Source organism: Macaca fascicularis, chromosome 1 (assembly GCF_037993035.2).
Source record: "Macaca fascicularis isolate 582-1 chromosome 1, T2T-MFA8v1.1".
NCBI lineage: Eukaryota > Metazoa > Chordata > Mammalia > Primates > Cercopithecidae > Macaca > Macaca fascicularis.
In genome coordinates, this window is record NC_088375.1 from 188066489 (window position 1) to 188093324 (window position 26836).

At 49.7% G+C, this 26836-nt stretch overlaps 2 protein-coding genes across 14 annotated transcripts in view; both read left to right on the plus strand.

The window, feature by feature from the left end:
• Positions 1-14913, plus strand: part of ATPAF1 (ATP synthase mitochondrial F1 complex assembly factor 1) — a 49356-nt gene extending 34443 nt beyond the window's left edge. For 2 of the 10 annotated variants that reach the window (XR_012420554.1, XM_074007640.1), the window contains 2 exons: positions 5650-5755; positions 8067-8290. Coding sequence is in view for 3 of the 10 variants with exons in the window: in XM_074007640.1 (XP_073863741.1) it covers positions 5650-5725 (76 nt within the window). In the remaining 7 variants the exon portion in view is untranslated. Of the gene's footprint in view, positions 1-3580; positions 4027-5649; positions 5756-6853; positions 7823-8066; positions 8589-13896 lie in introns of those variants that run through there. The other 8 variants (XR_010578703.2, XR_010578705.2, XR_012420547.1 and 5 more) reach the window with 8 other exon arrangements.
• On the plus strand, positions 8400-25867 carry MOB3C (MOB kinase activator 3C). Of its 4 annotated transcripts, none has more exons than XM_045371616.3 (4): positions 8400-8588; positions 19826-20293; positions 23404-23606; positions 23925-25867. In XM_045371616.3, exons 2-4 carry the CDS (start codon positions 19876-19878, stop codon positions 23952-23954), a joined length of 651 nt encoding a protein of 216 aa, XP_045227551.1. In that variant the 5' UTR covers positions 8400-8588; positions 19826-19875; the 3' UTR covers positions 23955-25867. The 4 variants fall into 4 exon arrangements, with proteins under 4 accessions (XP_045227551.1, XP_073863761.1, XP_005543532.1 ...); XM_074007660.1 differs by lacking the exon at positions 8400-8588 and adding an exon at positions 16360-16510 and having other exon boundaries at positions 18153-20293; XM_005543475.5 differs by lacking the exon at positions 8400-8588 and adding an exon at positions 16360-16510.
• Positions 25868-26836: the final 969 nt, after the last annotated feature.

Sequence of the window (26836 nt, forward strand, 5' to 3'; positions counted from 1 at the left end):
ATACCAAGTTATACACAGTCTCTGTACCTCACAATCCACTGGCATTACCTCGCTGGACCATTACACAGTACAACTTAACAGTTGCTCACAGAGCATCTATTCTGCAGCCACTATGTTAAGTGCTGGACACAGAAAGATGAGTAGGTATGATTCCTGCTCTCAAGCTCTGTTTTAGCCACTGCCTGTTTCTCTCTTGCCTCTGATTCAATGCCTCACACCAACACCTGATTATAGTTTGCTTTGTCTAGTTCTTGGATGTTCATACTGGTACTTCTTTCTTCTCCAACCAGTTTGGAAGCTGGAGCCACATATTTGGTTTTGCACTCTCCATACTGACCTTTTGTTCAGTCTTGGAGAAGAGGTACTAATGCCCACTTCCTAGTCATTTGATTTGGCATTGAGTCAGCATTCATTCACACTTACTGAGCACCTGTTTGCCAAGCACTGTTATTAGAAACTGGATAATATAGCAATGAACATGGCAAATAAGGCCCCTGTTCTCATGTAGTTTATATTCTTGTAAAGAAGACAAGTAAACCAATAAAATTATTTCACTTACTGGTAGTGTTATGAAAATTAAAAAATAATATTATAGACTATGGAGTGGAGGCAATGACTTAATGGTCAGGAGAGTCATCTCTGCAGCAGTGGCAGCTGATACATGAGCTGGGGAAAGAGAACCAGGTAAAGAGAACAGCAAGTGTTAAACACCCTGGAGCAGAGCCAAGCTAAGAATGCTTGTTTCTGTGGCCGGGCGCGGTGGCTCAAGCCTGTAATCCCAGCACTTTGGGAGGCCGAGACGGGCGGATCACGAGGTCAGGAGATCAAGACCATCCTGGCTAACACGGTGAAACCCCGTCTCTACTAAAAAATACAAAAAACTAGCCGGGCGCGGTGGCGGGCGCCTGTAGTCCCAGCTACTCGGGAGGCTGAGGCAGGAGAATGGCGTGAACCCGGGAGGCGGAGCTTGCAGTGAGCTGAGATCCGGCCACTGCACTCCAGCCTGGGCGGCAGAGCGAGACTCCGTCTCAAAAAAAAAAAAAAAAAAAAAAAAAAAAAAAAAAAAAAAAAACTTGTTTCTGGACAGATACAAAGATTCAGTATCTACCCTTTAGGAGCCCACAGTTCAGCGGCATGACCTGACATGAATGATTACAATACAAGACATATCGATCAATGCCATCTCAGAAGAGGCAAAGAGATTTAAGGAACTCTCCCACATGCTATGGAGGATGCAAAGCTTGCCAGTCTCTGGTACCCACCCAAGAGGCACTTATGGCTTAATGGGGAATAATGGGTAGACAGTGTTAAAATCTCAAAGGCCATGTGTTTCTTGCAAGAGACAAGAGGTACTCTGGGTTCGGTGCTGGCCTCCCAAGCTGCAGTCACGTACTACATAACAATGTTTTGGTCAAGTTGGATTGCATATGCAACTGCGGTCCCATGAGATTATAATGGAGCTGAAAAATTCCTATTGCCTAGTGACATCATGGCTGTAGTAATGTTATAGCACAATGCATTACGTATTTGTGGTGATGCTGGTGTAAATCTGTACTTCAAGTCCTATAAAAGTATAGTGTATAGGGGCCGGGTACAGTGGCTCACACCTGTAATCCCAACACTATGGAAGGCTGAGGCAGGTGGATCCCTTGAGTTTAGAAGTTCGAGACCAGCCTGGACAGCATAGCAAGACCTCATTTCTACAAAAAAATTTAAAAATTAACTGAGCGTCGTGGTGCACACCTGTAGTCCCAGCTACTCAGGAGGCTAAGGTGGGAGGTTCACTTGAGCCCAGGAGGTTGAGGCTACAGTGAGCTGGGATCACACTACTACACTCCAGCCTGGACGACAGAGCAAGACCCTATCTCAAAAAATAAAAAGGTATAGTGCATAAAATTATGTACAGTACATAATGCTTGATAGTAGTAAATGATTATTACTGGTTTATGTATTTACTACACTTTATCATTTAGAGTGTGCTCCTTCTACATATAAAAAATACTAAGTCAATTGCAAAACAGCCTCAGGCAGGTCTCTCAGGAATTATTCCAGAAGAAGGCCTTGTTCTTATAGGAGAGGACAGCTCCATGTGTGTTATTGCCCCTGGGTACCTTCCAGTGGGACAAGCTGTAGAGATGGAAGTCAGTAATGTTGATGATCCTGACCCTGTGTAGGCCTAGGCTAATGTACGTGTTTTTGTCTTAGCTTTTAACCAAAACATTTAAAAAGTGAAAAATAAAATTTTTTAATAGAAAAAAGCTTATAGAATAAAGATAGAAAATATTTCGTATAGCTATGCAGTGTGTTTGTTTTAAGCTAAGTGTAATTATAAAATAGTCGAAAAGTTTTAAAAATTAAAAGGTTTATAAAGTTAAAAAGTTATAGTAACCTAAGGTTATTGAAGAAAGAAAAATATTTTTATAGATTTGTGTATAGTGTTTATAAAGCCTACTGTAGTGTACAGTAATGTCCTCCTCAGTCTTCACATTCACTCAAAACTCACTCACTGACTCACCCAGAACAACTTCCAGTCCTGCAGACTCCATTCATTGTAAATGTCTTATACAGCAGGATCATTTTTTATCTTATACTGTATTTTTACTGTACCTTTTCTATGTTTAGATATGTATAGATAAGTATTTACCATTATATTACAGTTGCCCACAGTATTCAGCACAGTAATATTCTGTACAGGTTTGCAGCCTAGGAGCAATAGGCTATATACCATCTAGGTTTGTGTAAATACATCCTATGATGTTTGCACAACAACCAAATCACCTAATGATACATTTCTCAGTGTAGTCCCCACTGTTAAGCAACGCTTGACTGTATACACATTAACAGTAACCACTAAAAAAAACCAAAAACAAAACACAATAACCAGTAGCATTTACTAAGGGCTGACCGTATACCAGGCACTGTGCTAAGTCCTTACATGGCTTATCTCAATCCTACCAACCCTATGAGGTTGGCAGGAACCTGCTGGTCGGTGACATGTGCTGCTCTCTCCTTGTACCCTTCTGCCCCAACTCCAGCTCAGAAAAGAAAGCAACCAGCCAGGCGCAGTGGCTCATACCTGTAATCCCAACACTTTGGGAGGCCAAGGTGGGCGGATCGCTTGAGACCAGGAGTTAGAGACCAGCCTGGTCAACGTAACGAAACCCCGTCTCTACTAAAAATACAAAAATTAGCTGGGCATGGTGGCACACACCTGTAATCCCAGCTACTCAGGCTGAGGTACAAGAATCACTTGAACCTGGGAGGTAGAGGTTGCAGTGAGCCCAGACTGTGCCACTGCACTTCAGCCTGGGTGATAGAGTGAGCCCCTTTCTCAAAAAAAAAAAAAAAAAAAAAAAGTCATGGTTGGCTCTGGAACCAGCCCTGAGAAACATGTCTTCCAATTTTCTTGCTGGTAACTAAAGAACAAAATGCATGCATTATGTACCTCTGATTCCTCCAGACAATTTTGCAAGACATCATGTTCTAACTAGGGAGGACTTCTTTTGGAGAACTTTGGTCTTGTCAATTCTTCTGATGTGACAGATTGATAACAACATCTTTATCCTTGTTCTGCTAAAAGGGAGAGCTGGAGCACAGAAAGGGAAGAGATGACTTCAAGGTTGCTGTCTGCATCAGGAGCCAACCCAGGAATAGATGACTGCCCATGCTCCACACTTAATAGGATCATTTGTAATGTCCACTGAGCTGGCTCATTCTTCACATTCACTTGAACAGGGCTACTTCTGAGGTCTTCAGGCTTTAGGAACTGGAATATCTACAAGAAAAATTAGTTCAAACCACTTATGAATCGTGACAGGTTCCCCAGAGCTTTCAGGACAAAGTCCTTTTAGATCAGCTCACAGGAGCTTCAGGATCCAGTGCATGGTGTCTTCTCCAGGCTCATTTTGTGCCTCTCCTACCCACTCCTTTGGCTCCAGCCATTCTGGATGACTTGCAGTTCCCTAAACACATTGTGCTCTTCCTACCTCTGTTCTGCTCTTTTCAAATACATTTGCCTGCTTCAAATACCTATTCCTCCTTAAGTTAATTCAAAGCTTCACTGTAGTATCTCTATGAGAAGCCTTCCCTGAGACCTATTCCCTTCCACATGGCCCCCCTGCAAGCCTGGCTTCCCCACCAGACTGAATAGCCCTTGGAGACTGGGATCATATCTTACTGGACATTATATTCCAAGTGTCCAACACGAGACCTGGTAGAGAGGGATAAGATACTCTGTGGATGCTGAATAAACTCCGTTTGAGTGACCACTAAACTCAGACCACCCAAGTCTACAAATATTGCTTGCAAAGTGAGATCCAGCTCTGACAAACACATTGTGGTTATGTCCCAGCCCAAGACAGTGGTCATTTTGCTTGCTCTTATTGCAGAGGCTACATGTGGAAAACCAAGCCAAGGGGCGAACAGAGAAGGCAGTCAGGTCCAGGGTTTGTAAGCAGAAAGAACTGAGAGATGATGATGAACAAACTTTTGGAGCAAAACAATTAAGTACCAGGCTGTCACTTTCAAATTCTTGTCTTGCCTTGCCAAACCTTAACATTAAAAAAGACCTGGTTGGGCGCGGTGGCTCACGCCTGTAATCCCAGCACCTTGGGAGGCTGAGGCGGGCGGATCACGAGGTCAGGAGATCGAGACCATCCTGGCTAACATGGTGAAGCCCCATCTCTACTAAAAATACAAAAAATTAGCCAGGCATGGTGGCGGGCACCTGTAGTCCCAGCTACTCAGGAGGCTGAGGCAGGAGAATGGTGTGAACCCGGGAGGCGGAGTTTGCAGTGAGCCAAGATTGCACCACTGCACTCCAACCTGGGGGACAGAGCAAGGCTCAGTCTCCAAAAAAACAAAAAAGACCTTACAGGCTAAGTGTGGTGGCTCATGCCTGTAATCCTAGCACGAGGTGGGCGGATCACCTGAAGTCAGGAGTTCGAGACCAGCCTGGCCGACATGGTGAAACCCCATCTCTACTAAAAATACAAAAATTAGCCAGGCATGGTGACAGGAGCCTGTAATCCCAGCTACTCAGGAGGCTGAGGCAGGAAAACTGCTTGAACCCGGGAGGGGAGGTTGCAGTGAGCCAAGATCGCGCTATTGCACTCCAGCCTGGTCAACAAAGTGAGACTCTGTCTCAAAAAAAAAAAGGTTGAGGGACGGCCGGGCGCGGTGGCTCACACCTGTAATCCCAGCACTTTGGGAGGCCAAGGAGGGCAGATCACCAAGTCAGGAGATTGAGACCATCCTGGCCAACATGGTGAAACCCTGTCTCTCCTAAAAATATAAAAATTAGCTGGGTTTGGTGCCTATAATCCCAGCTACTCGGGAGGCTGAGGCAGGAGACTGGCTTGAGCCAGGGAGTCAGAGGTTGCAGTGAGCCAAAGCCTGGCGACAGAGCAAGATTCCATCTCAAAAAAAAAAAGACCGTACAGACTATCCAATCACCAGTTTTCAAACTGTGCTTCGAGAAATCCCCAAAGTCCAGAGCTGGGGACCTTGGGAGTCTGACCCCCCAACTCAACCAGAGAATCTGTGTTTTATTTATGGGGCTTCTCATAAGCTGTCATCTGAAGAAACAGTTTTCAAGAAAGACTGAAAAAAAACCCTGGTCTAGTCTAATTCTCCCACCTACCATTGTAGGCCTCCCTACAGCACCACTAAGCCGTTGGACAACTGTTTAAAATTTTCCCGGGGACTGGAACTCTCTACCTGCTAACTGACCTGCACCATGCTGAGACAGCTCTGAGTAAGTCAGTTCTTCCCCACCCCTAGCCAAAATCTGGCCTCTTCTCACTACCCTCACCTCCTTCTGCCTGTTGTAGATGGAACCTCCCAGGAGAGTCTTCACTTTTCCACCTAACCACCTCTCCTGCTGATAAGCAAAAATAACTCTCAAGTTGCTTTGGCATCTCTTCAGCAGAACTGTCTGTCTTTAGTTATATGACCCAAAACCCCAGCCCCTCACCCTCTGGCTCACCTGCATCTGGACAGACTAGCCAGTGTCACCAGTGTCTGCCTCACAGTTGGAGCCCGGAGTTGAGCCCAAGATGCTCTTGTGGGGTATTCAGAGTGGATTCTGGGTGGCCATCCCTTGAGAGTTGGCATGGTCCACCTGGAAGTCATTTCCCCACATAGCCACTTACTGAAGTCATCTCACTGACTCCACCTTTCCTGGCCTTTGTCTTTATTCCCACCTTGCTATCTTCCCATAATCTGTTGTCAAACATTGCTTTTCCTGCCTGGAACTTTAGTCCTTTGGACCTCCACACATAGCCCCATTCCATCTGGCTGGTTTCAGTCCAGTGCTCCCATCACATCTTGACTTGAATCTTCACTCTACTGCCCAGAACCCATGTCCCTCCCAATAGATATGATATTCACGTGACCTTGGTCCTCTTCTACATCTGCCATGGCAGTAACCATAGATTAGTGATGTCCTCTCAAGATCTTCGTTTACCCAAAAAATATTTGCCATGGTTTGAAACAATCACTACTAGGTCATGCTTGATATGTGGTCCACTGTGACCCCACATCATGTTTGTTACTGCTATTTTTACCACACTAACAATATGGTATGGATCCCCATCTTGCACTCTCATTTCTTCAACCCACATTAATTCTCCCATTTTGACCTTGCCTCTGGTCAAGTAAGAAGTAGCAGACATGTCTTACATTTTGGCACTAATTTTGCAGGGGAAGAGAGGGAGCAGGGAGGTATTTTGCTGAATCTCACTTGGTGTGTGACCCCCAAAAGACTCTCTGAGATGCCTAAGTTTCTTTCATTTGATCTTTGCAACAATACCTTAAGAGTAATATGATTCCTTTTTTTTTTTTTTTTGGACAGAGTCTCACTCTTGTTGCCCACGCTGGAGTGCAGTGGCGCAATCTCGGCTCACTGCAACCTCTGCCTCCTGGTTCAAGGGATTCTCCTGCCTTAGCCTTCCGAGTAGCTGAGACTACAGGTGTGTGCCACCACGCCCAGCTAACTTTTTGTATTTTTAGTAGAGATGGGGTTTTGCCATGTTGGCCAGGCTGGTCTCAAACTCCTGACCTCTGGTGATCCACCTGCCTCGGCCTCCCAAAGTGCTGGGATTACAGGCATGAGCCACCACACCCGGCCAATATTATTCCCTATTTTACAAATGAGGACACTGGGGAAACAGCATCATAGATGTGAAGAGTCAGGACTAAATTAGAATCCCAGTTCTGCCTTTCGTTCACTGTCTGGCCTTAGACGAGTTATTCAGTCTCTCTGAGCCTTTGTGTTCTCATCTGTAAATAACATAATAATGGACCTATCTCAAAATATAAGAAAGGATTAAATGATGTAGCAAACACAGAGTGCTTAGCACTATAATAAAAGTGCAAAACGGTAGCTGGTTAAGTACCTTTTCAAGGTGCACATCTATACAGAGGAGGAGGAATTTCTGTTTCTGGAACATAAATCTTCTCCTAGAACTAGACCTTTCATTTATAGAACATATTTCTTTTGTACTATTTTTCTACACCATGTTTCAATTTTCAGAAAGTCTCTTCCAGGAATTTAGAGAGGCTTGAGCAGTGGTAATCATACCAGACCAGGGCACAGGCATCAGGAATCTGGGAGGTGGGCAGGCGAGCAGGCAGACCCAAAGCCTGGCAGCTAACATCTAGGTCGGAAGCCAGGTAACATCTGGAGTTTTGGGCCAAGGTGCAGGCCTGCCTGATTATTTGTAGATGGCTTATCTGAGACAAAGTTATTCCTGGTTACAGATGTCTATGTATTTAGTTCCTTGGCAACTTATTAAACATAACTGTTTACAGTTTAAAGAGACCAAATCTATCTAACCTTGTCATTTTCCTACCTGGCTGGGCATCAGAAACACCTGATGCACTTGTCAGAGCTGTCCATTCTTGAGCTTCACCATTGAGACATAGATTCTGTTGGCCTGGGGTGGGGCCTGAGAAACTATTAGGTTGGTGCGAAAGTAATTACAGTTTTTGCCATTTATGTCAAAAACGCAATTACTTTCGCACCAACTTAATATTTTTCTTTTCTTTTCTTTAACTCTCTCCAGGTAATTCTGAAACTCAGCCTGATTTGGGAACCCCTGCAATAAGTTTTTACTTTTACTTTGCACCTGAGGAAAAAGGCTCCAGACCAGGTGAAGTGACTTCCCCAAGGTCACACAGGGTATCGGTAGCAGCATTCCTTCTATCTCTTTGTTCCAAATTTTCTTTGCACTTCAGTCCAAGGCAACCCAACTGGAAAATATCTGAAAAAGACAAAGATTTTATTATTGTCTGCCTCTGGTAAAGATTTCTTGGATGAGACTAGCTGTTCCCAGCATGCCCTTAGGTAAGACCCCTATGGGGCAAGAGAGGAAAGCCTTCCCAGATGCTTGGAGTTCAGATGTTTTCCTTGTTTGATTTTGAAAGCTGAGAATTTCCCTGGCTCGTGACCCCTGGAAACAAATTCTGGATTATCTGTTGCGCTGGACTATCTGTGCCTGGCCCCTGCAGCTACATAGAGAATTGTGTGTTGCCTGCACAGGCTGAAGCTCTCCATCCATCCTGCATGCATTTTGTACTCGCCTATGGTGAGTGAGCAGAGGGGGATGATATATGGAAATCCAGGCAGGCAGCAGTGTCAGGGGAGGGGGTTGAGGGGTGTGAGGGATTGATGGGAACTCAGCTACAGAGCTCAGTTGGGAGACTCACACCCCATTGGAGCTAGGATTGATTGCTGGAACTTTCTCACCCTTCTCAGTTTGTCTCAGAGCCAGCAACCTGCACTGTGTCCTCTGGGCACCCCTGCGGAGAGGGAATTGCTCTCAAAGTCAGGGAAGCTCCAGTCTGTCAGTGATGGTCTACCTCATGCCCTCTTCCCAGAGGCAGGCAACTCGGCACTCTAGAAGCCGAGTGACCTTCAGACAGCCTTCTGTTTCCCTTTCTTCTCTCTGTACTTGGCCTCCTTCTTATCTGTTTTTCAACTCTCAGCTCACACTAAATGACTTCCTCCATTGGGTGCTATCTGTAGAATGTGTGGAATATGACCTGCCCCGGCAGATTTTGCAAGAGTATCAAAAGAGTGAGTGAGAAGTCTAAGGTGATGTCAAGGTTATGGAGGATGGTCGATGTACTTAATGCTGCCAATTGCTTTAACATGGATCCAGGCACAGATGTCTTATCATTTACTTTCCCAGGAGAGCATTTTTTTGAAAGTGTCTAACCCCCATTCAAACTGACTTGTTCTTTGCCTAACTTATATTTGCTAAGTGCTCAGGCAGTGTCGGGCAGAAGGATAGACCCTGTGACTGGACCTGTTTTTGAGTCTCAGCTCTGCTTGCTTGCTCTTTCTCTCTTTCTTTCTTTTTTTTTTTCTTTTTCTTTTTCTTTTTTTTCTGAGACGGAGTCTCGTTCTGTCGCCCAAGCTGGAGTGCAGTGGCCGGATCTTAGCTCACTTCAAGCTCCGCCTCCCAGGTTTATGCCATTCTCCTGCCTCAGCCTCCCAAGTAGCTGGGACTACAGGTGCCCGCCACCTCACCCAGCTAGTTTTTTGTACTTTTTAGTAGAGACGGGGTTTCACCGTGTTAGCCAGGATGATCTCTATCTCCTGACCTCGTGATCCACCCGTCTCAGCCTCCCAAAGTGCTGGGATTACAGGCTTGAGCCACCGCGCCCGGCCATCTTTCTTTCTTTTTTAAGATAAAAGTCTTGTTCTGTCACCCTGACTAGAGTGCCTTGGAGCAGTCTTGGCTCACGGCAACCTCCGCCTCCCAGGCTCAAACAATCCTCCTGCCTCAGCCTCCTGAATAGCTGGGACCATGGGCACTCACCACTGCACCTGGCTAATTTTTGTATTTTCTTAGTAGAGATGGGGTTTCGCCATGTTGCCCAGGCTGGTCTCTAACTCCTGAGCTCAAGCAATCTGCCACCTCAGCCTCCCAAAGTGCTAAGATTACAGGCATGAGCCACCTCACGCGGCCCAGCTCTGCCATTTCAAGCTGTACTTCTTGACCAAGTCATTTCACCTTTTGGAGCCAATACTCGCATTCCAAGGTTGTTGCAGGACTCAAGAATGACCAGAGTAGGCCAGGCGCAGTGGCTCACATGTGTAATCCCAGCACTTTGGGAGGCCGAGGCGGTGGATCACCTGAGGTAAGGCGTTCAAGACAAGCCTGGCCAACTATGGCGAAACCCTGTCTCTACAAAAATTAGCTGGGCATGGTGGTGTGTGCCTGTAATTCCAGCTACTCAGGAGGCTGAGGAAGGAGAATCGCTTGAACCTGGGAGGCGGAGGTTGCAGTAAACCGAGATCACGCCATTGTACTTCAGTCTGGGTGACAGAACGAGACTCCATCTAAAAAAAAAAAAAAAAAATAGTTAGTAAAAGCACTTTGTAAACCACCACAACATTCCTTACAACTGTCGGTTGCTGCTACAAGGTAATATGGGAGGAGGCAAAATAAATAAAACCCCAATTCTGAGGGCTTACAGTCCAAAAGGGAAGACGCAACCTCCATGGGCTTAACCAAGGAGCACAACTACAAACCACTGAGAACTTTTTGTGTCAAGGGCTCCCCCCTGAGGAGGGTTGGTTCCAGGCAACTGGTGTAATTTAGGAAAACTTCCTGGGAAAGAAGAGCATACCCTTAGTCTACTTAGCCTTAGGCAAAGCAGAGCTCCTACAGCTGCTTCTTGAAAAGGCCCCAAATGCAATTTGATGACATACTGGATTAACAACTGCTGGAAGTCACAAGCTGTACTTGTGTGGAATCCAGACTCTACAGGGTGCAGCATGAGTCTCCACCAAGAAGTGGACTCCACCCACCGAATTGCTGCTTCCCGCTGCAGCAGACACAGCTTTCCCATCTCCTGGACATGAAGCCAAGATGGGACCCAGAGAGAGCCGCAGTGTAGGGTTTGGAACATCATCTAAACATGGCCAATCCCTTCTCCCTACTTAGTGGAACTTTCTCTCCAGCCCCTCCATCCCTCTCTGAAGGGAAGAACAATTTAAAAGCTCTAGAAAGATAAACCTCCCTCTCTCCCAGGGTTGCTGAGAAGAAGAAATGAGAATATGCCTTTCAGGGAGAGGCATATGTAAGGTTCACTTAATGGTTTTTATTGTCATGATTCATCATTGGGCTGATCTCTTTCTCTCTCTATGTCTCAATTTTCCACATACTTCGAGGAGATCACACTAAGTGATATCCAAGAACCTTTCCCTTTTACAAGCCACCCCCTCCCTGACTTGTTGTTCAATAATATTCCTCTGTAGCCAATAGGACACGTGGGCCCAGTGGAACTTCCTTAGAAGACCGAGGCCTTTGTCACCACCCACAAAGCAAGGGGAAGGTCTACAACTGGCCAACATACAGTGCCTGACATCTAATGGGCCCTCAGTAAACACTTGTGGAATGTAAGAATGAATGAACAAATAGAAGAAAGTGATGTGTTTTCACACCACCATAATAATTTAAAGCATAATTTACCACCATTATTTTTTTATTTTTATTTTTTTGAGATGGAGTCTCGCTGTATCACCAAAGCTGGATCTTGGCTCACTGCAACCTCTGCCTCCTGGGTTCAAGTGATTCTCCTGCCTCAGCCTCCTGAGTATCTGGGATTACAGGTGCAAGCCACCATGCCTGGCTAATTTTTGTGTTTTTAGTAGAGGTGGGGTTTCGCTATGTTGGCCAAGCTGGTCTCAAACTCCTGACCTCTTGTGATTCGCCTGCCTTGGCCTCCCAAAGTGCTGGGATTACAGGCATGAGTCACTGCGCCCGGCCATAATTTACTACCATTATTGCTAAAAGATAACACCCAGGCCTCTGGGGACCATAAAAACCCCCATCCCTGCTGGCAACTCTGAGGCAGGGAGGCAGGTGTTACTGAACTCACTTGGAGAAGGGATGCTGTGCTGTGGAGAAAGGAGGAGGGTGCATCCAGACTGGGGCAATCTGAGGGCTTTCTGTAGAAAAGTTTTGAACTAAGTAGGGGTTGCTCTATGCAGGCAGCCCCAGAGGCTGAAATGGAGGCACCCCAGCAGCAGAGGAGGGGCCAGGGTTGGACAGAATTTCCTGGGCAGCCTTCATGGTGGGTTCTATGGAAGGCTGAGCCTGGAACACTGGTGAAACCACCCCTCCCCCACAACTATCACCTCCACTCCCGGGGCACCCCAGGCTGGGAACTAACCCAAATGGTTGGAGGGGACAATGCCTACTGGGACCATGTTGAGGGTGAGGTCTGAGGGCTGTGAAATTGTCTTCAGGCACTTATGCATACCAGGCTTCCACCCCAGTCTCCAGAGGTCCCCTTCCCAAGATGGAAGAGATGAGAGCAATGCCTCTACCTTAAGGGGAGAGGGCTGGGAAGGAGGAGTAGCTTGGAGCAGAGAACACTGGAGCCTGAGGTTCTTAGAAGCAAGAGGGCCCTCCCCTTCTCTGGAGGGACTGAAACCCTCTGAAGTCCATGTCACCAGGGGCTGGTAACTTCTGCTTACACCGCTCCCTCCCGAGAGAACAGCACAGCCATCCAGGCTGCATGGTTGGACAGCTCTGATATGCCAAGCGCCCCTTCATATTGTCCTGGGTGTCTGCCCACTGCTCTCCAGGACCCTGGAGCAAGCTCAGTCCCTCTTCCACACAAACACCTGCTGGGTGTTTGAAGGCAGCACCCCTGAAACAGACTGACCACAGCCTTCTACTGTTTCCAAGGGCTATCACATTTGATTCTCTCAGCTCTTCTGTGGGGCAGATGTTGTTGTTGTTGTCTTTACTTTAGAGAAGGGGAAATAGGCTCAGAGAACAAGTGCCTTGTCCATAGTCACACAGAATTTTAGTGCATATCCTTGTCAACCTTGTCTTACCCTGCCATCTTCCCTTGAACCTTGTCTCCTTCAAGTGAAAGGAAGTCTAACCTCAATTCCTCTGAATGCCATAAGGGTGCCCATGGCATTCTCCTCAGTGGGCCAGGATGGAAAATCCAGGATAGATGAGCCTGCCTCCTGGGCAGGGAGGGGCAGAAGCTGAAATGGAAACTCTTTCTTGGGAGAGAGTGAGGAGAGGGTGGGCCCCATCAGGCTATAGTAGCTGCCAGACATCTGGTAAGGTGAACTGAGGGTGCAGTAGCTCATTGTGTGGGGCAGGGAGGGAGGGGGAACTTTCTTGGCATAGGAAGGGCTGTGGAGTCCCCAGGAAGTGGCCACTCTGTATCAGTGGAGTCACTGGATACAGGCCTCCAGTGGGAAGGCACAGGAAGCTGGTTCTGATACGGTACTTGGAGTGGTACTTGGTGTGGCTAGAAGATGCTTTCATGGTACAGGTGTAGAAACTGAGGCCCAGAGAGGGGCAAGGGCTTTCCCAAAGGCACACAGCAGGCAGACACCACCCTGCTGCCACTCAGAGTTCCCACTGCAAGGGGGGCCTGTGCCCAGGCTGAGTAGTGGAAAAGGTCACGTCCTATCGTAGGTCCTCACTGGCTCACGCCAAGCTTCAGAGATGAGCCTTGTTTAAACTCTTCTGGAGCCATTTATCATACTCAGGGCACAGTGGCAGGGAACAGAGCCTGTCTTGTGTAGGTATCCAGTGCTGTAGGGTTGCAGTGTGCCATCAGAGAGGGCAAAACCATCCCAAGGCCACACAGCGAAATTATGGTAAAGCCAGGACACTGTTCTCCAAGGTCTGGGTCTTTTCAGCCCCAGCAGAGCCTCCTAGAAGAACTAGTCTCTCTAACCAGGACTGAGAAGGGCAGGAAGAGGGTACAGGTAGTTGAGAGATCTGGGCTTTCTGGCTTCCCCCAAACCTTCCACCTGCTTCCCATCCCACAGACACCCAGGGACTCTGAGGATAAGCTGGGAACTTCTGATATTCCTTCAAAATGGATCATTTCTATTTCCCACAGTGTAAGGTTCTGTGCTGTTCACTCTTCACCAGAAAAACTCCTCCCTATCCTATAAAACCCAGCTCAGAAGTCCAGAAAATGACCCTGCACAAAGCCACAGAGGAAGTCACATCAAATTCCGAAGAATCTTCCAGACCATGATCTCTGACCACAACGCAATATAATTAGAACTCAACAAGAAAAACATAAACCTCCCATAGGCTAAGAAACTGAAAAACACACTTCGAAATCATTCAAGAGTTAAAGAGGAAATTACATTGAAATTTATGAACTATTTAGAACTGAATGATAAGGAAAACACAAGCAGTTTCCAAATCATTTCCCCTGTGAAGTCGGCCCTGACCCCACATGGTTCCTCAGATGGCTCTCCACCCTCCACCCATTTCTACACCCTAGGAGGCTGACATCTACAGGCTGCAGCGACAGGTTCCCTTGTTCTTAGCTTCTGGGAGGATTCAGCTAGTGGGGGAAACCTGGCCAGAGATCAGAGGGAGGGAGAGAGGGAGGAGAGTGAGGTCTCTTACTTGCCCCCCGTCCTTCCCTATATGATTGCTGTGGGCTGGGTATACCCCTCCACCTTAGGCCACAGCTGCCCCCTCCTCAGAGCTCCCACTTTCACCACTCCTTTCCTACACTCCTGCAGCCTAGGGTTGACAGCCTCTGCTCTTGTGAGTCCTTTGGTGATACACTGTCTGTGTGGTTTCCCTACACCTTGACCCTACCTGTAAATAAGTCTTTGTTAAACATACCCGTTCTGGGTGTTCTATGTACTTCCTGCAAATACCCCTACTCTTACAAAGTCCATTAGTCCACAACCACATTCTCACCTCTGGGTGACTGAGCTCTGACCTTGTGTATCTCTCTGTGTTGTCCCCTCTACTGACCTGTCAGCACCTGAGGTCAGCAACCAGGTCAGCTTCATCACCCAATCCCCTGATCTGATATGAGTGGAGAGTTATACTTAATAAAAGATATTGATTAGGATATCAAATAAAGAAGCATATTTTAATTTGCTCCATAAGCAAGTGTTTGTTTATAGGGGATTCAGGGCAGAGAGTTAAGAGTCAGACATAAAAATACAGAGAACTTTAGACTGGGGCAAAAATTGGTGCTCAACAAAAGAACATATCCACAGTTCTATGAGCTGGGATTCATTTTTTATTTTTATTTTAGGTTCAAGGGTACATGTGTAGGTTTGTTATATAAGTAAACTCTGTGTCATGGGGATTTGGTGTACAGATAATTTCATCACCCAGGTAAGCAGCATAGTACCTGATGGGTATTTTTGTCTCATCCTCCCTCCTCCCGCCCTCCCCCCAAGCAGGCCCCAGTGTCTGCGGTTCCCCTCCTAGTATCCACGTAGTCTCATTGTTTAGCTCCTACTTATAAGTGAGAATATGCAGTATTTGGTTTTCTATTCCTGTGTTAGTCTGCTTAGGATAATGGCCTCCAGCTCCAGCCCATGTTGCTGCAAAGGATATGATCTGGGTTAAGGATCTAGCGTGTTCTCATGTCATCCAGCAAACAGAAGGTCCAGACACAAGGAGTGTCCAGTGTGCCATAGTAAATGCCCACCTCTGGCCTCTAGCTCTCCCCTACCCCTCCAGAGTGGCTTTTACAGCTAAGCTCTCTGCTTTGGTCTTCTTACCTAGAAGGCCTCCAATCTTCCCTCCCATCCCAGACAGAGCAGCCAACTGGTCCCTGGGCCTGGGGGCCACAGTGTGCACTGAATGCTGGTGAGATATCTCTCTGTCTTCGAAGGAACCCAGGTGATAGGGAGAGCAGATCGGATCTTGAGTGGTTTGGATTTGGTCGGAAGGAAGGAGGGAGAGAAGGTATTCTAAAATGGAACAGCTGGGATACAGGTCTGGAGGTAAGAAATGGGGTGACTCTGGGTGAGGAGCAAGGAGAATCAGCCCAGCCTGAGCCAGGCCCCCTCCCTGGTGAGGAGATGAAGTTTGTGATTTGAGGCTCTTCTGGGCCTGTCCCTCAGGGGTGAAGGACTCAGCTCATGATTCCCAAGGCGTTCATTCATTCCTTCACTCAATCATTCATTCATTCATCCATCAAGTGGGTTTTGAGTTCCTGCTATGTGCCAGGAGCTGAGGATATGGGAGTGGATAGGCCAGTCCTGATCCCTTATCGGGTCCCGGGACAAGTGTGACGCAGACGATTCTAGGAGGGCAAAGAAACCACCCTATCTAGCAGCTCTTGTTTCTGCTCCAGAAGAAGCCGAGTTTTTCCCCATTTTACCGTCTGGGAACCTGAGGCTGCCTCCTTGGTGGAGGTCCAAGGAAGCACTGAGGGGGCGGGCAGCTCAGTCCTTTGTCCAGGGGGAAGCTGGGAGCCCGATATGGACTTTCCGGGAGGGTGGGGGCGAGTGCGTCTGTGTACTGGGGTGGAGGGGAGTCCCCTTTCTCCGCCCCTCCCCGCCCCGTGGCCGCGGCGTGGCGGGCCCGGGGCGGAGCTGGCGTCACCCGGGCAGGAGGGCGGCCGCAGCCGGCAGGACAGGCAGACGGACAGGCTGACAGGCGAGAGAACAGGCACTGCGGGACCGGCAAGGGAAGGGCGACCCTGTGGCTGGGAATGTGACCCCGCGGCCAGAGGAGGACCCGTGAGTGTGCGCCGTGCCCCTGCGGCCTCGCCGCGCACCCCGCCCGCCTGGCTTCCACTTTCATTTCTTCGGCTGTCTCGGCGTGGCACGGTCTGGAGGAGAGTCCCGCCCGAAGGCAGACTGGCCGCTGTCTTGGGGCTGGGGTCCAAGGCTCAGAGCTTCGAAAGTTGGGGTGGGGTTGGAGGGGGCGGTACGGGGCAGAGGGGAGGGGTTGGGGGGCGTGTTTTCGGGGAGCGGAAATGTCAGGCGGGCTCCTCTGGGTCCTACGACCTGCCTGGCCCTGGGAGCTGGTTGGGGGGGCAGGGAAGCCGGGGGTGGGCGTGGGTGGCTGCGCACCTCAAGGAGAGCGTGGAGTCTTCGCCTCTACTTTTTCTCTTCGACTTCTGTCCTGAAGAGCGTCCCAGGCTGGATTCTGGGTTCAAACTGGGGCCATCCTCTGGCCCAGGCCCAAGGAGTGGTAGATGTAGCCTAGCAGGGAGCTAAATATCAGAAACAGGGAGGGTCACCCTGCTGTCTTCATCTGAGAAGCCCACATCCCCACCCAGGGAATGAGCAAGCCACTGCCACTCCAGGAGTGAAAGGATAGCCAGCACTGGGAAATGGGGGCTAGGAGGGGGAACAGCAATGGTTCAGGGAGGGACAGAGGTTTTGTGACAGAAACTCAGTGAGGGCATGGGGGTGGAGAGTGAAGGGAGTTAACCCTGTGGCTAGAAGAGTACCTGCCTTGCACCCACCCCCTGAGCTTACGTTTTCCTGGAAAGAGACCCAGGCCTTGAAGTTCCACAGGAGTAAGGTGGAACTCTAGCTCACTGGTCAGGACATCCCAGTTGCTGTGCGGAGTCAGTGTGTTGGGGACAGGAAGCAGGTTGGGCTGTTTGGTGGAGAAGATGCTTCCACTGTCCCTCCACTCCCCTCCTCTTCTCTGTCTGCACCAGACCATTGATAAGCCAGTGTAGGAAAATGGTGTTTTACCCTTGGTCATGAGCTGAGCCCCACCTCCTCTCAGTTCCCAATTCTGCTTGTAACTTGCTGTGTGAACACAGGCTCCTCAAGTCCTATTTTTAGGCCTCAGTTTCCTCATCTTGGCCTCAGTTTTCCCATGTGTACAAGTGAGCTGGGCCAGTTGATCTATCAGGGCTATTTTAACTCTAAGATTCTAGTCTAAGCTTTCCTTCAAGTCTGAACACTGACTTTGTGCCAGGCCTTTTCCTAAGCTGGGGCTGGGTTGGGGATGGAATGGAGACTGCGATGACCAAAAGCAGCCTCTACCCAAGGAGAAGGAGATCTGAGTTCAGGAGAGGAGGCTGTGGGAGGAGGTAGCAGCCAATCTGAGGATGTATGGTCAGGCAGGTGGAGGTATAAGAAAACATGCAGAGGCAAGAGAGTGGGGGCGTGTTCGGGAATCAGGAAGAAGCCCAGGGTGGTTGGTGTGGGGAGGTGGGAAGTGGGGCAGGAAAGGTAGGACAAGGTGCTGAATGCCAAGGTGGGGGCCTATTTCTAACTGTCATAAAGGGGGTCATGCAATGTGGGGAGCCCAGGAGCCCCGCCTAATTGCAGTGTGAGGGATTTGGGAAGCACTTGCCCCAAGCAGAGTTTAAAATGGAGATGGCAAGTGAAGCGCAGAAATCTCCTCTTTGCTCAGGAAACTGGGGTCCCACCCTGGGGACTTCTTTGGGTGAGAAGTTGAAGAGTCAGGATGGATGAGATGACCTTTCACATCTGTGAGTTTTTTTCAAGAGAACAAGTTCCTGCTGAATGGCCTGTTTCTACCCTCCAAGCTGCTCTCATTTTACCAGACTGCCCCCATCCTGGCCTGCCTTTGTGGGTTCAAGGAAGGACCTTTGTCTCAAACATCTCCCCTGCTAGTTTGACTTCTTGCCAGAATACCCCTCCCGCAATATGTGCCTTCCCTTTGCTTTTACCCAATTGTCACCTGGTTCCCACCCTCCCTTCCCCAATCCTGTCCCAGGGTTACCAGAGATGTGAGAAAGGACAGTGCTCTAGCATCAGTCAGAGGTCAAGCCCAGGCTTTGGCCATAAGCAAGCCTCAGAGTAGGGCTAAAGGCTAGAGTCAGGGCTCACACTTGCCAGAGCCTAGGTCAGAGGTCAGCCTGGAAAAAGAAGGCAATTCTTAGCTTATACTCAGCCTTAGTGCTCAGTCTAGGGGCAGGGTCAGTGCTTAGTTTGTGGCTAAATTCTAGTTTTGGTAGGTACATGGGTCTGCATTTCCCAGTAGCTCACACACTCACAGGTGAGATGAGATGACTCAGGTCTTAGAAACCTAGCTATAGCAGAGTGACCCAGGACCTGGATGGGCCAAATCCATGGTGATACAGGGGTCACCCAGTAAGCCAATGGTAGAGCTGCGACTAGAACCCAGGAATCCTGCCTCTGAGCCTAGGGCCCTGATCACTGTCTCCCGAAGTCTGCTCTGAATCTGGGATCCTTAAATTCTAGGAGGCAAAGCAAATTTGCCTGAGGTCTACATGGGCCCTCCTGGATAAATCTGATTATACTCTTCTACCTCCCAGTGCCAGGCACATAGTAGTTGCTCTAGGAATGTCTACTGAGTGTCAGGTGCAAGGGGAGGGGCCAGTGGCTTGTTCAGAATTGGGGCCAGAGGAGGCTGGCTTCGGGGGAAGGATCTCCAGCTGTTGTCAGAGGAAGCGATGCCCTCATTTATCTGCCGCCCTCCCCCTCCTCCAGTGCTTGCAGCCACACTCAGAAGCCGCCCCGCTGGCAGCCGGAGGGCCCTTTCCTCTTTCAGGGTGAAAAAAAAGGAAAGGACATTTTTGGTAGAAAAGTTCCCTGCTGCTCCCTGGGAATCCCCGGTGGCCGGATAGACTACGGGATATCCCAGAGGAAGCCGAAAGCCATCCCCCACCCCCTCCACCCTGCCCCCAGCACAATGCTGTGAGGCTTTCCCACGCTGCACCAGCTGGCCAAGGGGGCTCCTAGAGGTCATCTCGTCCAAGCCCCTGTCTGCTGGTGGGCCTGCAGGGAGCCTCTGCTACCTCTGTCATGACTAACAGCAAGTCCGAGGGGCACCTGTTTAGAGCCCAGGCCCAGCTCTGCAATGAAAGCAGAAAAGAGACAAACAAGATGGGAGGGCTGTGGGGCTTAGCAAGGGGGACTAATGTAGCCTGGAAAGAGGGTGGGGCACTGGACCTAGGGGTTGAGGATTTAGATTCCCAGGCAGGGGATGCAGAGGTTGAGCAAAGTCTGAGAGATGACAGGGAAATGATGAATTGGGAAGTCAGACTCCAGATGATAAGGCCCTGACCGCCAGCTCCCCCATGCCCTTGTCCCTGGCAGGGTATCCTCAGGTCTGAGCCCCTGGACAGCAGCCCCAGGCCCAGCTGGCCATGGCCCTGTGCCTGAAGCAGGTGTTCGCCAAGGACAAGACGTTCCGGCCGCGGAAGCGCTTTGAGCCGGGCACACAGCGCTTTGAGCTGTACAAGAAGGCACAGGCCTCTCTCAAGTCGGGCCTGGACCTGCGCAGTGTGGTGAGGCTGCCACCCGGGGAGAACATCGACGACTGGATCGCTGTGCATGTGGTGGACTTCTTCAACCGCATCAACCTCATCTACGGTACCATGGCCGAGCGCTGCAGTGAGACCAGCTGCCCGGTCATGGCCGGTGGGCCCCGCTACGAGTACCGCTGGCAAGATGAGCGCCAGTACCGGCGGCCGGCCAAGCTCTCTGCACCGCGCTATATGGCATTGCTCATGGACTGGATCGAAGGCCTCATCAACGACGAAGAGGTCTTTCCCACGCGTGTTGGTGAGCGTCACCTGGTGGGGAGGGAGCCACTGGGAGCCTATTCCACAGATGAGGATTTGGTTTGATATAGACACTCTGTGCAGGGTTGGGGGATGATTTTCATCCCCATTTTGTGGAAGAGGAAAGCGAGGTTGAAACAGGTTAAAAGTGTCTTGCTCAAGGTCAGGCATTTGACTAGGACTTCCTGACTCCCAATTTGGAGCCTTTCTTTTCCTTTCCTTCCTTTCCTTCCTTCCTTTCTTCTTTTCTTCTCTTCTTTTCTGAAATGGAGTTTCACTCTTTCGCCCAGTGGTGTGATCTCAGCTTACTGCAACCTCTGCCCCCGCCTCCCCCTCAACCGGGGTTCAAGCAATTCTGCTGCCTCAGCCTTCTGAGTAGCTGAGATTACAGGCACCCACCACCACGCCTGGATAATTTTTGTATTTTGTTTGTTTGTTTGTTTGTTTGTTTTTTTGAGACGGAGTCTCGCTGTGTCTCCCAGGCTGGAGTGCAGTGGTGCGATCTCGGCTCACTGCAAGCTCCGCCTCCCGGGTTCACGCCATTCTCCCGCCTCAGCCTCCGAGTAGCTGGGACTACAGGCGCCTGCCACCACGCCCGGCTAATTTTTTGTATTTTTAGTAGAGACGGGGTTTCACCGTGTTAGCCAGGATGGTCTTGATCTCCTGACCTCGTGATCCGCCCGTCTCGGCCTCCCAAAGTGCTGGGATTACAGGCTTGAGCCACCGCGCCCGGCAATTTTTGTATTTTTAGTAGAAACAGGGTTTCACCACGTTGGCCAGGCTGATCTCGAACTCCGGATCCACTCACTTCAGAGGGCTTTTCTTTTCTAAAGCATAAGTGGTCCCACCAAAGACCACTCTGGCAAGACCACAGATGCTATGATTCTCAGAACCTTCCAGAACAGGTGCCCCGAGGTCATAGCTGATCTGACCTCCAGCCTCCCGGGGTTCCCTCTGACTCCTGGCCTCAGGAAAAGGAGGGAGTTGGTGGTTGGTGGACCCTGATGGTATCATCACCTCAGATTGGGGCTCTGAGGGCAGAATTTTCCCTTGCCAGGCACAGGCTGTGGGGCCTTTTCTTATCTCAGCTGGGCAGCCTGGGTGGGTGACGGTAGGGAGGGGAGATGAGTGATGTCACCCAGGCACTGCTTACCCACCCAAAGGCAGCAGGAGGGGGGTGTTGGTCCAGGAGCTGAGCAGGCATGACACTGTGTTCATCACACCGGCCCCACCTGTAGCCTGGCCCAGCCCCAACCTGGAGCTCATCTCCACAGAGGCTGTGTGGCTCAGCGGTGGGTGGGGCAGGGTGGTCAAGCCCTGAGGGGAGAAGTCTGAATGCTGAAGGAAGCTGGGTTCTGAGTCACAATTCAATGCCCACGGCTCCTCCCCAGCCAGTGACCTGCCATTTCCTGCGCTGTCATGCCTGACAGTGAGCACCTTCATTTTACATAGGAGGAAACTGAGGCTGAGGGAAAGTGCACTGAACTGGGAGGAATTCAAACTGGGGCTCAGGTCTGTGGGAGCTCAGGACTCCGAGTCTAGATGGGCAGGATATGTCTGAGTGATCTGGGCTGGGCTGGAGGGTCTCAGAGGGAGGAAAGGCTCGACCCCACTTGGGAACGGTGAGGAAGAGGAGGGGGTCTATGGAGCCGGGGGGACCTGAATGTAGGTAGACTCATATTCCCTGCTGGCCATACCTCCCTGGGCCTGTGGGACTCCAGGTATAGATGCCTAAAACCCTGGGTGACTGCCACACAGAGAAGAGGGCATAAGCCACCAAGATCTCTGCCTTGAGCAGGGGGGGGACTATGCAGAAACAGGGCCTTTCTTATGGGTCCCATATCTGTGAGGGTCGCTGCAGTGCAGTGCAAAGAGTGTTTGAATCCTGTCTCCATTCTGCACTGATTAATAGTTATGTGGCCTTGGGCTAGCAGCTTCACCTCTATAAGCACTTCGGTTTTATCATATCTAAAATGACAATCAGACACATAAGGCTAATTGTTCTAAGGATTAGAGCTAATGGTGTGAAGGACCCAGCACAGGACCTGGCTCATGAATGGAAGGTTCTCCGTGTTGTTGAATATTTGAAGGAATGAAGGCTGTCTGAACTAATTCTTGCAGAATTCATCATTTCCAGGATTGGGGGTCTGAGGACTTCCGTGTGAATGTTGAAAAGAGGAGGGACACGGGGTGGGGCTAGAGAGGGAGGTCAGGATGAGATCATGAAAGGCCTTGAGCAGCATCCTGCTGGGAAGTTAGGACTTAATCCTGAAGACCCAGAGATTTTTTTAAATGGATCCAGTTGTTGAACTCTCCTTGGAGTTGTATACCAAAGTGTGATGTGAGCATCTCTGCAATTGCACATATTTCTGGGGAGAGTTTAGGTCGTAACTTTTATCATAGTCTAAGAAGGGTTGGTCAGTGACCCCCACAAGTTTGCAAAGCCCTGCTTTAGGTGATGGGAAAATGTGGGAGATGATGTATATTCCAGCAGGGGAGAGCCACAGTCAGATTTGTGCTTCATTAAAAAGAAAAGTATGGCCAGGCACCGTGGTTCTTGCCTGTAATCCCAGCATTTAGGAGGCCGAGGCAGGTGGATCACTTGAGGTCAGGAGTTCCAGACCAGCCTGACCAACATGGAGAAATCCTGTCTCCACTAAAAATGGAAAATTAGCTGGGCATGATGGCACATGCCTGTAATCCCAGCTACTTGGGAGGCTGAGGCAAGATAATAGCTTGAAACCGGAAGGTAGAGGTTGTAGTGAGCTGAGATCGCGCCATTGCACTTCAGCCTGAGCAAGAGGGAAACTCCATCAGAAAGAAAGAGAGAAAGAGAGGAAGGAAGGAAAGAAGGAAGGGAGGGAGGGAGGGAGGGAGGGGGAAGGAAGAGAAGAAGGGAAGAAGGGAAAGAAAGAGAGAGAAAGAAAAGAAAGGAAAAGAAAAAAATTGTGGGAGAAAGTCAAACCACTCTCTATTTCCCAAAGGGAAGTGTACTAAGAAGTATGCTGGGGAAAAAGCCATCCTGGTTGCCTGTGTGTGGGAGGGAAAAGTTGAACAGAGCATTGGCACCAGGATACTGATCCCCTTCTTCTGCCCTCCCCTGCCCTCTAGGAGTTCCCTTCCCTAAGAACTTCCAGCAGGTCTGCACCAAGATCCTGACCCGCCTCTTCCGAGTCTTTGTCCATGTCTACATCCACCACTTCGATAGCATCCTCAGCATGGGGGCAGAGGCGCACGTCAACACCTGCTACAAGCACTTCTACTACTTCATCCGCGAGTTCAGTCTGGTGGACCAGCGGGAGCTGGAGCCACTGGTGAGGCCAAGCCCTACCACCCTCCCCTACCAAGGCTAGCCTCTGAGTTTTCATGTCCAAAAGCTGCCTGCTTTAAGTAATTCCAATGCCCAAGTAGATAAATTAGGGAAGGCAATTCATTTAACTGTGAATTATCTACTTCAATAGAGAATTCTTTCAAGTGTTGGTTTACAAACCCAGATCTGCAGCCTAAGAGTTGGGGTTGCTGGGGGAACGGGCCAGGCTCAGACAGAAGAGCAGCTAGGCCCTATGGTTTGGGAAGGGATTGCCTAGTAGGCTGAGCACTGACTGACCCTTCCCTACCTTGTGTCTCTACAGAGGGAGATGACAGAGCGGATCTGCCACTGAGCCCAGGTCTGGACTTTTTTGGCCATCAGATGGACAATCTGAACACAGGATGGCTGGCAGAGGGGACCCCCAGGAGCCTGAAGGAATCTGAAGGCACTGGAACCACTCCACACACCCAAAGCCTCTGGACTTCTGGTTCTCAGGAGTCTGCCTACCTGTCGCCCTGACCGCTTGTGGATGGAGAAGGGGAGAGCATCTAGGCGGGCAAACAGAAGGGAAGTGGAGTTAAACCTCTGGCATGAAGTGTGGGAGTAGGGTAGGCTAGGGGGTTTCTTCTATGACACTTGACCCTTCCATGCTGGTTCCCAAGCCTATTGGAGGAATGTGGGTGTGGCCAAGGTGATGGCAAGAAAGGTGCAAGAGAGTGAGCAGTCTGCCTGTGAGTGAGCACAGATGCCGGGGTGTGTGCGTGTGTGATTTTCACTGTGGGATGTGTCTGTGAGAGCTAGCTGCCTTACCCCTCCTTGGCACATAATAGGCCTTCCATAAACGTTGGATGGATGGATAAATAGATTGGGACCATCAGACCATGGGACCATCAGACCACGGCCACTGTAGGAGTGATGACAGCTCAGCGTCCCCACTCAGTATATCTGACCATGTGACTAAGTGCCCAAAATGTGGTTGTAGATGTTGCTCTACATTCAAACCTTCCAGGCTACATTCTTCCATCAGCATGAGTCCTGGAGAGCTGGGGGAAGGTAGGAAGAGGAGCCTTGCCTTGAGTTCCTAAACCCTGACCCACCACAGCCACAGGCTCTGATTCTCTTACCCACAGATGCCCATAAGCTGACATTATACTCATCCCTCTGCCTCCAAGAAGGCCTGTATTATAGGTAGCCTGGGGGTTGGAGATGATCCCTCAAGTACACAAAGGTCCCCTGGCCCTTCATCTGGGAATCATATACTCCAGTCTAGCTCCCAGAATCTACAGACCTGGCTCCTCGGATCTGAAGCCCAGCACAGAATAATCCCCCAGTCCAAGGAGCTTGTGGAACTTCAGCTGGGAACTTTGGAGTCTTCTCTCCCATCCCAGGACATCGAGGATATAGTTGGTGAATGGACTCTTCCAGGTATGGAGATCCTCCATCCTAAAACTACCTGCCTCCTTCCCAGCCATCCCTCAGGCATCCCAGACAGTTGGATCTCAGAGCACAGCTATCCACAGGGAGACTGGGATGTTCATTCTCCATTACTCAGTACCTCCATACCCAGCACTATGCTCAGACCCACAGGTGGGGAAACTGAGGCAGGAACCGGGTTCTGCCCTCCCAGAGCCTCCACTCTGGGAGGCCAGAATGAAAGCCAGAAGGGACCTGAGGATCATCCAGTCTCATGTCTCAATGTACATACGAGGAAACTGAAGCCAGGAGAAGAAGAGGGAGAAACTGTCCAAGGCCTCACAGGGAGGCGTTCACAGAGCTGGAGAAACCAGGGATCCTGACCCATCTATTGCTACACAGAGGTGCACATGGAAAGAGGGTTTAACAGACCTTCTCTAGGACATAACTGTTTCTGCTTTGAGCAATAATTTCTAACCTGATGCCAACATGCCCCACTGCCCTTGGGTTGGCTGGGGTTGTTTCCTGAGCCAAACATCCAATATCATGCCCCACTAAATGGCCTAGAAGCTGCCTGCACTTTGGGGAAACAGATGGAGCTCTTGGGGCCAGCCAGCTGGGCCTGGGACTTCTGCCTCTGCCGCCTCCCGAGTGGCCCAGCAGCTTTGCCGGAGCTGTGGAGCGAGGGTAGTAGGAGCTTTCCCCAGAGTGCTGTGACTTGCATGATGGATTCTAGGCTGCGGCAAGGGCTGATTTCTGGGTTGGGGGGAGGGTGGGAAAATGTATTTTTATGAAACAGAGGGAAGACTTTATTGTTGTTATTTTTGGTAAAATAAAAGGCAAACTAAAGCAGCCACTGGTGGGAAGTGGTGATCTGGGTGCCACATGGCTCTTGGCAGACCATGGAAGGAACTGAGCCAGAATGGGGCTGGGAAGGCTTTTTGTCCTGAGATACTGGACCATGTGGAGGGCTGGCTGGTGTGGTCATGTCTGGCCCAGCTCTCTAGGGTGGGGACACCAAGATTCTCCTGAGGCTCTGGGAATTCTAAACCAGGCTAGACTGGGACACTTGGGGTGGAGAAGGCTGGCCCTTGCCTTCCAGGAACTCAGTCTGATAGGAATCGTTCCTTGTTTCATCTCACGTGGCCAGGCATTGGCTCTTCTCACTCCACTCCCTTAATCTGGGTGGTTTTTTTGAGGTAGTGGATAAAAGGACAGAGTGGAAATATAATCCCAACACTAATTACAGGACAGGAGGCCATCCTGAAGAGGAAGATACTTGTTGCTGGCTGGAGCTACAGTGGGGGTGGCAGGACATGGGCCTGACTCCTGAGCTTACTCCCCAGAAGATACCTGCATCTACTTCCTCAGGTCTTGCTGTCATTCCACTGCCAATAACCCACAAGCTGCCTGGACAGGAATTAAAAAGCAGCTTGGTTCTTAAGCATCAACAAAGGCCCACCTAGAGCTCTTGCCTCTTCCTGCAAAGGAGCCAGCCTGGCTTTGTGCAGAGGCTCTCCTCCTGGGAGGCAGAGGCGTAGGTTGTAGTCCCAGCGCAGCTCCTAAAGTTCCATTGCAAGCCCATTCCCCCTCTAGACCCCAATTCCCCATCTATTTTGTTATCAGTGATGGGAGTGAAGGACTGATTGATCTCAGCTCCTTCATTATATAGTCTATGAATCATTCACAGTCATCATAATAGCTAATGTTCATTATGTATCAGGTACATTTCTAAGTGCTTGATATATAATAGCTTGTTGAATCAAGTGTGTCTTTGGCCAGCTGTCTTGCTTCCCTTCCAGCCCTCAATATCCCTCCCTT

What these genes read in the sequence shown, in the direction of transcription:
- MOB3C (XM_045371616.3), top strand. Translation starts at nt 19,876, where the DNA reads ATGGCCCTGTGCCTGAAGCAGGTGTTCGCCAAGGACAAGACGTTCCGG. An exon ending in GGTCTTTCCCACGCGTGTTG is followed by an intron (nt 20,294 to 23,403) that starts GTGAGCGTCACC and finishes CCTGCCCTCTAG; the next exon opens with GAGTTCCCTTCCCTAAGAAC. An exon ending in AGCGGGAGCTGGAGCCACTG is followed by an intron (nt 23,607 to 23,924) that starts GTGAGGCCAAGC and finishes GTGTCTCTACAG; the next exon opens with AGGGAGATGACAGAGCGGAT.